The 16,287-nt window shown below is 51.6% G+C and overlaps 1 protein-coding gene across 2 annotated transcripts in view; it reads left to right on the plus strand.

Annotated features, from left to right (window-relative positions):
- Nucleotides 1-16,244, plus strand: part of SLC12A5 (solute carrier family 12 member 5) — a 34,261-nt gene extending 18,017 nt beyond the window's left edge. For both annotated transcript variants that reach the window (XM_029918270.1, XM_029918271.1), the window contains exons 7-23: nt 239-480; nt 1,207-1,418; nt 3,009-3,179; nt 3,479-3,577; nt 3,724-3,781; nt 5,817-5,991; nt 6,622-6,740; nt 7,048-7,146; nt 8,108-8,227; nt 8,478-8,582; nt 9,815-9,983; nt 12,028-12,223; nt 13,097-13,266; nt 13,639-13,770; nt 14,636-14,743; nt 15,808-15,930; nt 16,022-16,244. In XM_029918270.1, coding sequence (XP_029774130.1) covers nt 239-480; nt 1,207-1,418; nt 3,009-3,179; nt 3,479-3,577; nt 3,724-3,781; nt 5,817-5,991; nt 6,622-6,740; nt 7,048-7,146; nt 8,108-8,227; nt 8,478-8,582; nt 9,815-9,983; nt 12,028-12,223; nt 13,097-13,266; nt 13,639-13,770; nt 14,636-14,743; nt 15,808-15,930; nt 16,022-16,225 — 2,502 coding nt within the window. In that variant the 3' untranslated portion in view covers nt 16,226-16,244. The remainder of the gene's footprint in view (nt 1-238; nt 481-1,206; nt 1,419-3,008; nt 3,180-3,478; nt 3,578-3,723; nt 3,782-5,816; nt 5,992-6,621; nt 6,741-7,047; nt 7,147-8,107; nt 8,228-8,477; nt 8,583-9,814; nt 9,984-12,027; nt 12,224-13,096; nt 13,267-13,638; nt 13,771-14,635; nt 14,744-15,807; nt 15,931-16,021) is intronic.
- Nucleotides 16,245-16,287: the final 43 nt, after the last annotated feature.

Genomic DNA, 16,287 nt, shown 5'->3' on the forward strand with positions numbered 1-16,287 from the left:
AACATATTAATATTTAGTGTGGAAATTTTAGAAAATACAAATATGCAGTAAAAATAAAGATGATCACATTTCCTCTTATCATGGGATGTCATTTCTAGTCTCACACTACTGTAAATATGCTGTGATGAGCATATTTTTTCCCAAAGCTCTTGCTGCACTTCAGGTTATATCCTGGGGGGTGATTCTTAGTTGGTTATTGCTGTGTCACTGATCTGACCTCCTTGCCCCCTTTCCACAGGCTTACCTCTTCCCAGCTATGGCTATTTTTAAGGCAGAAGATGCCAGCGGGGAGGCAGCTGCCATGTTGAACAATATGCGTGTGTATGGCACCTGTGTGCTCACTTGCATGGCCACTGTGGTATTTGTGGGCGTCAAGTATGTCAACAAGTTTGCCCTTGTCTTCCTGGGTTGTGTAATCCTCTCCATCCTGGCCATCTATGCTGGAGTCATCAAATCGGCCTTCGACCCACCCAACTTCCCGTAAGTGCTGTTGCTCTGAGCCTAAAGCATGGTCCTCCTCCTCCCTGGTTAGGTTTCAGGGTCTGCAACACCAGTCTCTGCCAACCTCCCTCTCCTCATCTCTCAGAATCTGAGTCATTGTGGATTCAGAGCAAACTCCCTTGGGAAGTAAAATCTCTCCTTGTTTGGGGGAAATATCTACAGGGTGGGATAATGTTTCTGGAGGTAGGCAGAGTTTCCCTTGTGAAGGTCAATTGCTTCCTGGTGGGGCAGATTTCCGAAGAACCAAGTGGGATTATTTCTGAAGGGATGACTCTGTGTTAGGGAAGCATTTCCTGGCAGGGGACAACTTCCCGGAATAAGCCAGCTTATTGGTGTTGGATACCTTCTCTATTGTGGGAAAGGTCACAGAAGAGAGGGTCCAGAGCCTCAGATCTTTGTGGGTCTTGCCTCTTTCTAAGGACAGGTTCCCTCACATCCCACAGCCCAGGATTGCGGACTGTTGTCCATGGTGCTGAAACATAGCATTACACTAAAGTCGTGGTTCTTTGCTGTGGCTGCATATTAAAATCACTTGGGGGAGCTTCGAAAAAAAACACCGATTCTGGGCTCCATCCCGATTAAATGAGGATCTCTGGATATGGGGCCCTGAAATCTGTGTTTTCAGACCTCCCCTGGTGGTTCTATTGTGAAGCCAAGGCAAGGTTATGTCCCTCCCCCATCTTCCTCCCTTGTTGCTCTCCCTAGGATCTGCCTCCTGGGGAACCGCACACTGTCTCGCCATGGCTTTGATGTCTGTGCCAAGCTTGCTTGGGAAGGAAATGAGACAGTGACCACACGGCTCTGGGGCCTTTTCTGTTCCTCCCGTTTCCTCAACGCCACCTGTGATGAGTACTTCACCCGAAACAATGTCACGGAGATCCAGGGCATCCCTGGCGCTGCCAGTGGCCTCATCAAAGGTCTGAGGGGAGGGAAGAAGGCTGGTGTCCAGGGAACACTACAGGGATTGTGGGTTAAACAGTCAGGATTAAGGAACTCTACTTGGGATTCACTTAAATTCAATCAGTTTTAATTGAGCACCTACTCTGGGCCATCTGTCCTTGGCATTGTGGAGGAATAGAGATGAAAGGGAGGCTTTAAATATCTTACTACTTAATAGAAAAGGAAGTCATCAGTTTAAACAAGTATTCACTAAGCATCTACTTGGTGTCTAGCACCATGCTAACCACAAGGAACATGATATAAATAAGTCACAGCCCTTGGCTTCAAGGAGTCCAATGGTAGAGACAGATGTATAAGCAGATACATTATGACATGAGTTGATGTGACTTCAATGAACAGAGACCTCTCAGGGGAGGGAATGGTCATATGTAAAAGGGGGCAAGACAAGGCTTCTTAAACTCATCTGAGGAGGGTTTTGAAGGAAGAATATGAGATTTAAATTATACTGGAGGAATAAATGAATTAAGGCAGAAGAACAGCTTGCCTGAGAGCATGAAGACAGAGAAGAGCATATTGTGTCCTTCCAACCACAAATAATTTGGTATGATTGGGGCATAAGTACAAAGGAAGGAGGGGCAAGAGATGATGTTGGAGAGGGTGGCATAAGCCAGACTGTGGCAGGCCTTGGAAGCCATATTGAAGTGTTTGAATGATGTCCTGAGGGCAACTCGGCCAAAGAATTTTGAATAAGGGATGGACATGGTAAGTGTTATTTCTAAAGGTTCATTAAGACTGTTAATATGGAAGAGGTAAAGGGAGAGAGAACAGACGCAGGGGGTTCAGGAAGAGGCTGATGCTGAGTCCAGGTGAGAGATGATAGTTTTCTGATCAAAAGTGATGGAGTGATGTCCGTGGGAGTGGAGCAGGGTTCTCCCCCAGGCTCTTGCTTCCAGGAGGCATGTAGCAATGACTGAAGACATTTCTGGCCATCACAGCTAGATGGTTGTTACTGGCATCTAATGCACAGAAACCAGTATTTTGCTAAACGTTCTACAGTGCTGGAGGACAGCCTTTGTCTGGCCCCAAATATCAATAGGGCTGAAGTGAGGAAATCCTGGAAAACAGAGAAGGGGCATATTTGAGAAATGTTTAGGAGGGATAATAGACAGAAGTAGAGATGGTTTTGAAATGGACCTGGGGAAAGGGAATAGTTGAGGGCAATGTAAAGCTGTCTGAATTAATGATGATGCCATTTACTGAGATGAGGGATACAAAAAGGAGCTGGTTTTGAGGTGGCTGGCTGCTGAAATCAGTTTGGGACATATTGAATCAGTCTGAGATAGGCCTTTCTGTGTCTTTTTACCCCACTAAACTGGACTCTTTGGGTCAAGGACTAGATGTGATTCATGTGCAAGCCTCTGCGCATGGCCTGATCCAAAGCAGGAGCTTAAGGAATGTCAGTGGAAATAAAATAGATCCAAGGCCCTGAAGGAGTGAGAAGTGGTTGACCTTGACCCTTCTTTTTCTGCCCACCTCATCTCCTGGCCCTGGAGCTCTGGTACCCTGACTTCTGGTCTTTCTCCTAATCATCTTATCTCCTCCTACAGAGAACCTCTGGAGCTCCTACCTGACCAAGGGGGTGATTGTGGAGAGACGTGGGATGCCCTCAGTAGGCCTGGCAGATGGCACCCCTATCGACATGGACCACCCTTACGTCTTCAGCGACATGACCTCCTACTTCACCCTGCTGGTTGGCATCTACTTCCCCTCAGTCACAGGTGAAGGGGAGCTCAGAGAGGGAGGACTCTGCCTGAGAGTGATGGGTAGAGAGAGTCAGTGATGCTGTGGGTGAATTTCTAAGTCTGGCAATCTCATCACATAGGCAGGAGACAAAGTCCACTTTTCATTGCACAGATGAGGGAATTAGGGCTAGGAGAAGCTACATAATGTGCTCAAGTTCTCACACCAGTCAGTATGCCAGGACTAGATCCCAGACTTCTGGCTCCGAGGCTGGTCCCTTTCTTCTCGTCTGTCTTGTCTCCTGTGGCCTCTGTACTAGCTGCTCCTCTTTTCACAGGGATCATGGCTGGTTCTAACCGATCCGGAGACCTACGGGATGCCCAGAAGTCAATTCCCACTGGCACTATCCTGGCCATTGCCACCACCTCTGCTGTCTGTATCCTGCACTGCTGGGCAAGGACCACCATGGGTGGGGAGGGTTGGGGTGGGGGGAGGGCAGCTGAAGCTGCTGCCTCATCCAGCTGGTATGGGAGCAGAAAGGGGAATGTCATCCTGGGGATTCTCCTTCATCCTCTGCTACAGACATCAGCTCTGTTGTTCTGTTTGGGGCCTGCATTGAGGGGGTCGTCCTGCGGGACAAGTAAGTAGGAGAATTGTGGCTGACCTTGTTCTGGGTAGTGGGTATATGGCGCCAAGTTCTGGGAAACAGACCCCACAGAGTGTTGAGTCTGTGCAAGGGCACGTGTGGGAGGGAGCTCACGGGGGATTGCTTGCAAGCTCACCTTATATTTCATCTTTCTCCTGTTACTCCAGCTCAAGAAGCTGGTGTAGTGTCTCAATGTTTTTAGGATAATGCTATTTTTTTTTTTGCTTTAAAATCTATTAACCCATTTATCATTTCTTAGATGTCTATATGTTGGTCACTGTCCAGAGTTCTGGGGAGAATAATGATAAATAACACACGCTTTTTGTCCTGAAGGAGCTCTTTGGGGGCTGGTAACCACTCTTAACAACAGACTTGAAATGTAGAGCAGTAGGAGTGGGCTCTGGTAGTGCCCAGGAGGCCACAATCTAGTCTTCAGAGGTCTGGGGAAGAGGAGGTGATGCTGGAATTTCCTTATACCCATTTTCTCATTTATCTTTCTCACTTTAAATGTTGAGCAGAGATGACTTAGGTAACTTAAGAGTGGGAAGGGCACTCTAGGTGGTGGGAACCGCGTGCACAAAGGTGGAGGAGAGAAACAGTAGTGTGCGTGCATGCACACACGGGTGTCTATGGCTGTGAGAAATTCAGAGCTTCTGAAGCCTACACTGTTGAAGGGTGTGGGCATGCGCCACCAGCAGGGTAAAGTAGGAGGTCTTGTCACAGAAGTCAGTTTCCATGGCATCATCCTGGCTTCTGTAAGGTGGGGAATGGTGACATGAGTCTGGAGCCAGTCCTGGAAGCCTCGTTTTTGGTACCAGGAAATTAGAGCTTCATTTTATTTTATTTTATTTAAAAAATTTTTTTTTGAGAGACAGAGAGAGACAGTGCGAGCAGGGGAGGGTCAGAGAGAGAGAGGGAGACACAGAATCAGAAGCAGGCTCCAGGCTCTGAGCTGTCAGCATAGAGCCCGACACGGGGCTCAAACCCATGAACCGTGAGATCATGACCTGAGCTGAAGCCGGACGCTTAACCGACTGAGCCACCCAGGCGCCCCCATTTTATTTTAAAAAATAGGGGAAACCCTGAAGGGTTTTAAACAGGGGAGTGACTTGGCCAAATGGACAATTTGCATATATTACACTTACTCACTTTTAGGGCAACTTTATCTCCACTTATTTCCTTTAATCAGAGACCTCCCTTGGGACACCTGTTTGGTTCAGTCAGTTGAGCATCCAACTTCAGCTCAGGTCATGATCTCGCAGTTTGTGGGTTCAAGCCCCATGTTGGGCTCTGTGCTGACAGCTTGGAGCCTGGAGCTTGCTTTGGATTCTGTGTTTCTCTCTCTCTCTCCCTTTGCCCCTCCCTCCTCTCAAAAAATAAATAAACATTAAAAGTTAATCAGAGACCTCCCACAGAACTGCAAGGGATTCAGCAGGTCATCCTATAAAATCTTTCATCTGATTCTTGTCTTTCAACAACAGCCTGTGGGAGCACACCTCTGCTTGCACCCTCCAGCCACAGGGCTCTCTCTACCTGCCGAGGCCGCATCATTCAATTTAAGATAGTGTCACTGTTAGAAAATGCTTTTCTTTGTTTCTCATATCAGATACCATTACCATACGACAAGGCCAGAACCCCATTTTTCAGCTGGAGACAGGTTCTAACAAGCTAAGAGATTTTTTCCAGCTTAACCATATTACAAAATTGACCATTTACTAGAATCACTGTTAGTAATTTGTTCCAGGCATTGTGCAAAGCATTTTACCTGTGTTAGTTCCTTTTATCTTGTCTAATCATAGGAGATAGGTTTATAATAACTATCATTTTACAGCTGAGGCAACTTACCTAAGGTCACATAAAGAGAAAGTACCCGGGACATTAGGAGCTTTGTTTCCTGCCTTGTTCCCACAGAGCATAGTCCTACAATGAGGGTACAGCTGGTCCTGGGCTTGGTGTGGGAGACACGTCCTGGAGATCCAGGTGGCATTGCTCACCCAGCATCTTCTGTCCCCTTGCTGCTTCATTCCAGGTTTGGTGAAGCTGTGAATGGCAACCTGGTGGTGGGAACACTGGCTTGGCCGTCCCCTTGGGTCATTGTCATCGGATCCTTCTTCTCCACCTGTGGGGCTGGGCTGCAGAGCCTCACAGGGGCCCCACGCCTGCTGCAGGCCATCTCCCGGGATGGCATAGTGCCTTTCCTGCAGGTCAGTGGTGGGGGTGAAGTGTGGGAAGAACAGCCCATCCATTACACCAGTCAGCCAAGCCGCTGCTCAGGGAGGCCACTCAGTGAGTCAAGGCCTCCTAGGGCCCTTCTGCGCTGCCCTACCAATCAGGAGAATGGGTGTGCCTTACTTGGGATTTGGCCCATGATCATTGCTATCTCTTTGGACAGAGTCGTCTGCTCTTAGGGGAGAAACAAATGGCTCTCCTTTGGCTGAGTAATCAGGCAGGGAGGCAGCCAAAGGGCAAGAAAAGTGTGACTCTCCCCATGGCGCTTAAAAAAAAAAAAACAGAGCGATGTACGCAGCACACAGTCATGGCCACTCGCCGGCCCCTGTAGCTCCACTCCATGTGCCCTGCAGGTGCTTCTTTTCCCCTTAAGGGATCATTTGAACTTCATTAACTGAGGTACCAATGTCAGAGTGGGAGAGACACAGCCAAAGACTGGCATCCCCTTGGGTACCCTTAAAGGGTGAGAAAAATACAGCATCCTCTCCCTGCTTCCTCCCTGGTTAGGGGATCCCTGCCTCTATTGCACTGGTCCCCAAGACTGGAGAAGAGAGGCAAGAAGTTCCTAAGATCTCAGGGCTCTTTGATGGTTGCTCTGTCCCCAGGTCTTTGGCCACGGCAAAGCCAATGGAGAGCCAACGTGGGCCTTGCTCCTGACTGCCTGCATCTGTGAGATTGGCATCCTCATTGCATCCCTCGACGAAGTTGCCCCCATCCTCTCTATGTGCGTGCTGGCCGCCTGCCCTCCCCGTCAGCTCTGAGGGGGGGTGTCTCTCTACCTGGATCCTCCAGTTGTGACCCTGAATAGCCCACCCACTAGTGTAACAATCTGTCTTTGGTTACATGGAGATTCATTCCCACATGCATCAGGGTGTGCCAAAAGGGGAATTGGCCTTTGAATCCCTTCCCAGATGTCAGAATGTATCGATCTGGCCACCTCCTCAGTTTCTTATCTTCTTTCCCCCTTTCTTTCCCTGTGTTTCTGCCTCCCTTTGCATCTCTGCCTCTCCTGGGGCCTTTCTGTGTCCTAGGTTCTTCCTGATGTGCTACATGTTTGTAAACCTGGCCTGTGCCGTACAGACATTGCTGAGAACCCCCAACTGGAGGCCACGCTTTCGATATTACCACTGGTGGGTGCCCTGTGCCCTTCCCTGCCTAACAGAACACCCTCTTATCTTGATCCCAAACCTACCTCACCCTAGCCCATCCCCAAGGACTCAAGATCCCAAAATTAAATAGGGAGCTCATTTTTCCAGGTTTTGTAGCCCGTGTGGCATGAGAAAGGTTCTGGAGAGGGTCTCCTTGTAATCACAAACAATTATATTACCCAGTCATGAACAGTCTCGGCCATAGTCCTTCCCTGCCCATAACGCGTGAAGTCTTTCAGTCTAGAAGAGGAAACCTCAGTGTCCTCAGCTGTGAAATGGGGAAGACAATGCACTGACCTCGGGGGCCCTTGTGAATGGTACAGAGCTTAGTGCATGAAAGATGCTCATTATGTGGAGCCTGGGGCTCTTCTGATCATTTTACGTTATGGTCCTTCATCTTCACGATAGGCTCATGGGGCAGACAGGGCAGGAATGACCATGCTTGCCCTACAGGAAGGAAATGGGCTCAGACAGGGGAAGGGAGTGGCTCACAGTCACTCAGAAAGTCTCTGGCATACCTGGACTCGAACTTAGGCTGCCTGACTCCCATCTCAGTGCTCCTGCTTTGCCTGTCACCTCCTCCTGGCAACACACACTATTCCCAGGAGATCTTGCCTACATTTTCTCCAGAGACCTCTGCTTCAGAAGCCATCTGGCAGGGTGGTGTGGCGGGGTCTAAGGCACTGGGACAAGGCAGTGTATTAACTCAGGAGTTGGGTGGGGCATGGAGCAGCACCCTGTCTGCGGCTGTTCATTCACCCAGAAGGTCCCAGATCCCCATGGTGCTCTTGGAGATGATGGTGTGAGTTCCTCCATACTGAGCTCCCCTAGACTTCCCAGTTCTTGCCTGGGCCCTGCCCCATCTAACTCGTGTTGTCTGAGCCCTGGCACTGGTGACAGTCCTGCTAGGGCTCAGAGACTGGGTCTTCCTCCCATTGTCCAGGACACTCTCCTTCCTGGGCATGAGCCTCTGCCTGGCCCTCATGTTTATCTGCTCCTGGTATTACGCCCTGGTGGCCATGCTCATTGCTGGGCTCATCTACAAGTATATCGAGTACCGCGGGTAAGTGCGGGGGAAGTGGCAGGGGTAGGGATGAGGTAAGTGTGGAGAGAGGCTGGGGCTGGAGTGGAGGGGAAGGGGTGAAAGGGGCGGGATTGGTAAATAGAGGACAGGAGTTGAGGGAAGGGCTGAAGCTTGGAGAAAAGGAGGTGGCAGAATGGCTGCATATTGCCCTGGGGCAGCCTCTTCAGAGGGGCGGGGGGTTCTTTCTGACACCCCTGGTTTTCTCTGGTTGATCCCCTTGGGCCCTCAGGGCAGAGAAGGAGTGGGGCGATGGGATCCGAGGCCTGTCCCTCAGTGCTGCAAGGTACGCCCTCTTACGCCTGGAGGAAGGGCCTCCACATACCAAGAACTGGAGGTAAGTGGCCTGGCGCACGTTGGAGGGGCCCAGGGGAAGGACCGGAAGGGAGCAGGTCTGACCTTTCCTCACCTGCTTTGTTTGCTGAGTGACGTTCCTGCCACAAGGGTGTGCCCTTAACCTCCTCTGCTCAGCCGAGTCTGAACCTTTCCCACCTGCTGCACCTGGGGTCAGGCTAAGCCACCACCTATTCACCCTTCCATTCTCCCCATCATGTGTTTAAAAAGATGTGTGAATGCATGATATGTGCCAGGGCCCCTTCCAGTCTCTGGGGACCCAGTGAGCCAACAGCTCCATGGAGAAGGCACACACAGAGACAGATAAACAGTGTTGTGTAGCGTTTGCTCCGGGAGAGGTGGATTCATTCACTTTGAAAGTTATAGGGGATCCTAGACATCTCTAGATTAAGAACAATCCCTGCACTTTATTCGTGGGAAAGCCAGGGACCAGAGAAGGTCCCAGAACTGGAAGCAGAATCTTTACCTCCACCTCTCAGCTCCGTGCGCCTCCTCGCGGATACTTCTGCAAGCCCGGCCCTCACTCATCTCCCTCAGGCCACTCTGCCGAGAGTAAGGCCTGAACTCTGACCTCTGCCTAGGACATTGTTGGCTTGCACTTGCTGATGTCTACTAAACTGGGGCTCCCAGAGACCAGGGCTTTCATTATTTGTCTGTCAATTCTTAAATGCTTGGCACAGGATCTAGCCCAGAGTGCCCAGAGAATGCTCTTAAACTGATGGTTGGTTGGCTGGATGGGATGGTCAAATGAAAAAGGAAGTGAATGGATAAATAGATGAGTAGATGGCTAAGCGTATATATGTATGGGTGGGTGATTGGTGAAGAGATGAATGTGTGAAAGGATGGTGGAAGGTGAATGTTAGATAATTAGGTGAATAATGCATATATAGGTAAATTAACGTGGATGTGAGTGGGTGACTGAGGGATAAAATGGATGGTGAGTGAGTGGACAAACGGATAAGTGAGGTGGACAGTGAGATGGGTAAGTGGGCGGATGGATGGATGTGTGGGAGCTGGCTGGCTGGGTTGATACTCAAGGAAATGGATGGATGAATGTTTAGGTGGATGGATGGGTGATGGGGGTAGAGATGGGTGGGGGTATGGAGGATGGGTGGCTACTAAACTCACCAGTGTTTTGGGGTGTGGGGGTGTGGTGCCTGTGGGTAGAAGTTGGGTGGGTGTTGAATGGATCACATGACCTTGAATCCTTTTCAGGCCACAGCTGCTGGTGCTGGTGCGTGTGGACCAAGACCAGAATGTGGTACATCCACAGTTGCTCTCACTGACCTCCCAGCTGAAGGCGGGGAAGGGTCTGACCATTGTGGGCTCTGTCCTTGAGGGCACATTTCTGGACAACCATCCCCAAGCCCAGCGGGCAGAAGAGGTGAGAAGAGTCCTTGGGGGGAATGGAGGGAAGGACCGGGCACTCAGGAAGACAGTCCTTGACCCGTTATACTTTGCCTCCTTACCACCTTTGGGATCAAAGGCGGTTCAGGCTTCTCGGTCATCTTTCTTAGAGGAAGAAGCTAAGGACTCAGAAAGTGAGTTCCGTAGAATCCAATTCTTGGAACCAAAGACGATCAGAGCCAAAAGGCCCCCATTTTATGGATAGGGAAACTGAGGTTTAGAAAAGTCAGATCATTTGTCCAAGGACAGAAAACAGACCCAAATTTGAACTGCTTGACGCCTGCTCCAGGAGTCTACCTGCCAAAGTATAAATCTTTCAAAGTGCTTTCACATCTATGATTCTTTCGACCCCCACACCATGTGGAGTTGGCAGGATATGTATCCACATTTAGTACAGGAAGAAACAGGCCCAGAGAGGGAAGGCAGCTTGCTGAAAGTCACAGAGCTGGCTGGAAGCGCAGTCAGAATTTGAGCCCGGGTCCCTGGCTCTGAGTCATCTGCTTCTGTCCACATCCGCTGGTCTGCTCTCTCAGGGTAGTGCACAGGGCCAGCGTGGGCCAGAGTGGCCGGTTTCTGTGTTATGGGGCGCTAACGGGTGTCTGGAACCTGGTGGGTAGTGGAGGAAGTGGGTTCTGTCTCTGATCCAGGCTTCTCTTCCCTTGGGGCTGTGGCTAGTTGTGGAGACAGGGAAAGGGGCCGGAGGGAGGCGAGGCGAAACGGGGAGAAGTACCCCTAATGGCTTGTGACAGTTGCCGTTTCTGCCTCACTGGGCCGTTCACAACAATCTGTCAGGGCCCAGAGCTGGAGGCCTCCTCTGGTCAGCTTCCTTCAGTACGGGGTGGGTGAGAATGTGTGCATACCAGACAGCGGGCTAGCACGGGGACCTGGGGGTTATATACGACCAGATCCCAGCCCTCAAGGTGCTCACAGGCTAGTGGGAGGATAGAACAAACCAGAAAGCTCTCAAGCCTGCTCTTGATAGATGCTTCACTAGGGCTCATATCATCAGAATAATAGAATGTGTTGACTGTTTCCAATCTGTCAGGCAGCATGCTACCTTACCCACATCATGGCTTGTAATTCTTCCTGTTCCTAAATTTTTAAAAACGTTTTATTTGTTTTTGAGAGAGAGAGAACAAGCACGGGAGGGTCAGAGAGAGAGGGAGATACAGAATCCGAAGCAGGCTCCAGGCTCTGAGCTAGCTGTCAGCACAGAGCCTGACACGGGGCTCGAACCCATGAACCGTGAGATCATGACCTGAGCTGAAGTCGGACGCTTAACTGAGCCACCCAGGTGCCCCGTTCTGCCCGTTCCTAAATGAGGTAGCTGTCACCCCCATTTGACAAATGGGAAAACTGAGGTTAAGTGATTTGCCTAAGGTCACACGGTCAGGAGGTGGCAGAGGTAGGAGTTGAAGCGCTCTCTGCTTGACGTCAGGGTAGTGGTTTAGAGTGTGGGGTAGAGTCGTAGCCCTGGAGTTGAACCCAGATCATAATATACCCATTAGCTGTGGCCTTAAGCAAGTCTTATTTCTCTGAACCTCAACTTCCTCATCTATAAAATGAGACTAATACGAACACTGCCTTCATGGTGCAGGTTGAACGTGCATTTAAAATGCTTATCATTATGCTAACTTTTAAAAGTTGTTAAAAACAAATGGTCTGGGCACGCAGAGAAGCCCAGTTCCATTCTCGTCTGGGGGGGGGGTGGTTTTTGAGAAGGTGACATTTGAGTTGGGCCAGCAGGGGGTAACACGCAATGGGGGTAGTACGGGTGGTGGAGGGCTTGCCAGTGACGGCAGGGTGGTGGGACGTGTGGGGTGAGGTCGGGGACAGCTTTGCCGGGTCGACGAGGAAGGGGCCTGTAGGTGATGGGGAGCCGTGAGCGATTCTGGTGCCAGAGGCTGACGTGATTGGAGCTGAGCTCCGGGAATATGGGGACGATGAAGGGGAGAGACAGGGGAGGGAGGCCCGCGGCCCATCCTTGTCTGGCACGCGCCTCCCCCCCTCCTGTCTCCCAGTCCATCCGGCGCCTGATGGAGGCTGAGAAGGTGAAAGGCTTCTGCCAGGTGGTGATTTCCTCCAACCTGCGTGATGGCGTGTCACATCTGATCCAGTCCGGGGGCCTCGGGGGGCTGCAGCACAACACCGTGCTGGTTGGCTGGCCCCGCAATTGGCGGCAGAAGGAAGATCATCAGACGTGGAGGAACTTCATTGGTAACGCTGGGGGGCGGTGGAGGGGGGAGTGGTGGGCTGTGGGTTCTCCCTCTTGGGCCCGGGGGCTCTTTCCCAGATGTGATGAGTGTGGATATGGCACATGCAGGTGTCAGCGCTCAGAGCTGGCCATGTGCCAAGGCACGGTGCTGGGTGCTGGAGACTCAGGTGTGACGGAGATAGTCTTGGGCCCTTCGGAGCCGCCTCAGCCCTGGGAGAGGGTCAGCGGAAGGCAGTGGAAAGAGCCACAGCTATGAAGTCAGAGAGGCCTGGGTCTAAATTTCACCTCTGGCCCTTCCTAGCTGTGTGATCGTTCACAAGTGACTCACCCTCTCTATGCACTAGATTCCTTGGGAGTAATATAACCATGAACATACATAGACGGTGTTCTGTGGGCCAGACAAGTTGAGCCTCTCTAAGCCTCTGATTCTCTCACAGTCCTGTTTGGGCTAGGCAGTGTTACCTCCACTTTATTGGTGTGAAATGGAGGCCCGGAGAGATTTGAGGAGTTGGCTCCAGGTCACACACCTGGAGGCCTAGAGGCTGCCTTGTTGACTCCAGGCGATTCTGACTCCTTCAAAGGTGGAACGTAGTTACAAGGCAGTTGGGAGGATAATGAGGCCGTGCTCGGAAGAGCTCCTAACAGTCAGGAAAAGTGGGTGGTATTATTGCCACTTGGCAGATGGGGAAACTGAGGCCCAGCAAAGCCCAAATCCGAACAACTAAGTGATGAGACCTACGTAGATGCTGGTTTTCTGACTACTCGGTCCAAGGCCAAGGCCGGGTGGGGTGGGTTGCTAGTTGCCGGGAGCCTTGGTGCAGGAAGGGACCGAGGTCACTATTCTTGCACCTGGCCTTCTCCTTGGGCTTCCCCAGAGCTGGTCCGGGAAACCACAGCTGGTCACCTGGCCCTGCTGGTCACCAAGAACGTGTCCATGTTCCCTGGGAACCCCGAGCGCTTCTCCGAGGGCAGCATCGACGTCTGGTGGATTGTGCATGATGGCGGCATGCTCATGCTGCTGCCCTTCCTGTTGCGACACCACAAGGTGAGCGTGTGTGGGTGGCTCATGGGTGCCGGCCAGCGCCGGCCTCCCTGGGAGCTCCTGGAGAGGGGCCGATGGCCTCCCTTCTCCTGAGATGTCAGAGCCGATTGTGTCTCCTCTGGAGGGCGTCCTTGCCTTGTGGAGGAGAGCGCTGCTTCACCCTTGCAAGTGATACTTTAATGGGGTTTTGGGGGTTCTGATCTAAGCAGGGGGGGGTTTAGGGAGTGGCTGTCAAGGGAGAGGATTTCGGGTCTGCATGTATGTGTGTGAAAGGTGGGTGTGAAGGGTGAGGAACAGGGTCCTCTCTAGGTTCTGGCCTTGAATTTTCTCACTGTGTCTGGGCTGGACTTTTCTGGGTCCCCTTCACCCCTCCAGGTCTGGCGGAAATGCAAGATGCGCATCTTCACTGTGGCCCAGATGGACGACAATAGCATCCAGATGAAGAAGGACCTGACCACGTTTCTGTACCATTTACGGATCACCGCAGAGGTTGAGGTCGTGGAGATGGTGAGTAACTGGGAGCTATCCCTGACGTTTTGGAGTCTACTCGTCTTCTTTCCTCTTGGCCCTAGGGCAGCCCCCAAATCTATCAGCTTATGATGCTGGATCCCTTCCCCATCTCATCTACCTCTTAGCCTCTCTTGTAGTCACCCAAGAGTCTGCCCATCCATCTATCCATCCATCCATCCACCCATCCATTCCTCTCTCCTTTACAAGAATAGCCATGTCATATGTAAGGACTGTCTCATGCCCTATATATATATTAGTTCTCACAACAACCAATGAAACAGATACAATTATCAGCATTTTCATTTTACAGATTAGGAAGTTGAAGCATGGAAAGGTTAAGTAATTTGCTCACCAGTACAACTAAATGGCAAAGCCAGGATGCAGACCAAAGCAGGCTGGCTTCAGAGTCCAGGCCCCTAGAGATTACACTGCATGGCCTCTCACCCATCCGGCGCCCTCGGTTTATTTGCCATCCACCCATCCCTCTGTGTATTCATTAATGTATTCATTCACTCAACTACCCATTCATCCATATGTGTATTCATTCATCACTTTGTTCCTTTAAAATTTCTTCCCCATTCACCCAGGTAATTAATTAATCTGCTCATTCATTAATTCACCCATTCATACAGCTGGTCCTGTGCTGGGCTGAGGAGGGAATGAGCTGCATCGTCTTCAAAGAGCATTGTCCTCTGCTTTGTCCTTGCCTCCCACAGCTATTGGTTAAACTAGGTCATTAGATAGAGAAGCCCTAGGCTGGCAGAAGGAAGGGGGTCCGCCTCCCTTCCCTTGGCCTTACACCTGAACTCATGCTTTCCTCCCTTGCCCCCGTCACTCTACCCCCGTCCCTGCCCGCCCACAGCATGAAAGCGATATCTCGGCTTACACCTACGAGAAGACATTGGTGATGGAGCAGCGTTCCCAGATCCTCAAACAGATGCATTTAACCAAGAATGAGCGAGAGCGGGAGGTGAGCTTGCCCTGGCTGGGTGGTGAGAGCCCCCAGCTGCCGCCAGCTCTGGGCCTGTGCAGGTTAGGGATGGGCCAGGGTTCACACTCCTGGCCATTGGCATGGCCTTCACCCTAGAGCATTACTCATCACCCTTAGTCCCCTCAACCCCCCCTCCCTAGCAGCAGGGGCACACTGCGCCTACCAAGCCTGCCAGCCAGGATGCAGAGGGCTTTGGCACAGGTGACAGATTTTCTTCTGTATGTGACTTCTGGGGCCCAAGGGAGACTTGTGGAAGCGAAATATATATGGATGATGATTCCTCATGGGTGTGGGCTCCGAGTGCCGGGGCTAAGCCATCATGTGGTAGACCCTGCCAGAGCGGGGAACAGATGGATATTTAGGGATAGAGCTGCTGGTGGGAGTTGGGGGGCACACCCTCTAGGGTATGGTTGATGAGTTCTCAGGGGTAATGATGATGAACTTCCCCATGGGTTATGCGTGTAAGATCTCCCAGGTGTGAATAATGTGGACCACTGGAGTTGGGGTGAAAGCCCATCCCCTTGGTGAAATGAGCGACAGTACTCTGGGACCGGAGACTGAAGAGCTCTTGGGGGCAGGTGACAGGTTGCCTGTGGAACGGATCCTGTAAGTGAGGGTGACAGACCATGGTTGAGGGCGTCTCTCAAGTGCGGATAGTATATTTTTCAGATTGTGGTTGGTGGATCCTCAGGGGAATGAGTGATGGGGCAGCTTTTTGAGCTGGGAAAAGATGACCACTTCCAGGATGTTGTCCAGGGGGTTAGTAAACAATTTAAGAAATGGCATGTGCACTGACCGATCAGAACTGGGCCAAGTGTTAACCCTTTGCTTGCTGGACGGTGGGGAGGCCAGGGGTTCTGCAGATGAGCTGGAGAGGCCAGGTCAGCTGGGCAAAAGCTATTTGGTATGGAGGCGTTGCAATATTTTAACAACGGGTACCCTTCCCAAAAATGTGCTTTGTGGCCAAACACCAGCTCTAGCGGTAGCTGTTTGTAAGGTGGTGACCCCTAGCAGAGCTGGTGTTAACCTGTGTCACTCCTTAGATCCAGAGTATCACAGATGAGTCCCGAGGCTCAATCCGGAGGAAGAATCCAGCCAACACTCGGCTCCGCCTCAACGTCCCTGAAGAGACGGCTGGTGACAGTGAGGAGAAGCCAGAAGAGGAGGTGTGCAGCTGGGTGGTCTGGCCCCAGCCAGTGGGAGCCGAACCCTGGGCCTCTGAAGGAGTCACGTGCTGCCTCTCCGTTCATCTCTCAGGTGCAGCTCATCCACGACCAGAGTGCTCCCAGCTGCCCCAGCAGCTCTCCGTCCCCGGGGGAGGAGCCTGAGGGGGAGGGCGACGCCGATCCAGAGAAGGTGCATCTCACCTGGACCAAGGACAAGTCGGTGGCAGAGAAGAATAAGGGCCCCAGTCCCGTCTCCTCCGAGGGCATCAAGGACTTCTTCAGCATGAAGCCGTAGGGGCCTGGGGCCTGGGGCTGAGGGCTGGGGTCTGGGGTGAGCTTGCAGGGTCTCTGCTCCAC

The sequence above is a fragment of the Suricata suricatta genome, chromosome 12, assembly GCF_006229205.1.
Source record: "Suricata suricatta isolate VVHF042 chromosome 12, meerkat_22Aug2017_6uvM2_HiC, whole genome shotgun sequence".
In the NCBI taxonomy this organism is placed as follows: domain Eukaryota; kingdom Metazoa; phylum Chordata; class Mammalia; order Carnivora; family Herpestidae; genus Suricata; species Suricata suricatta.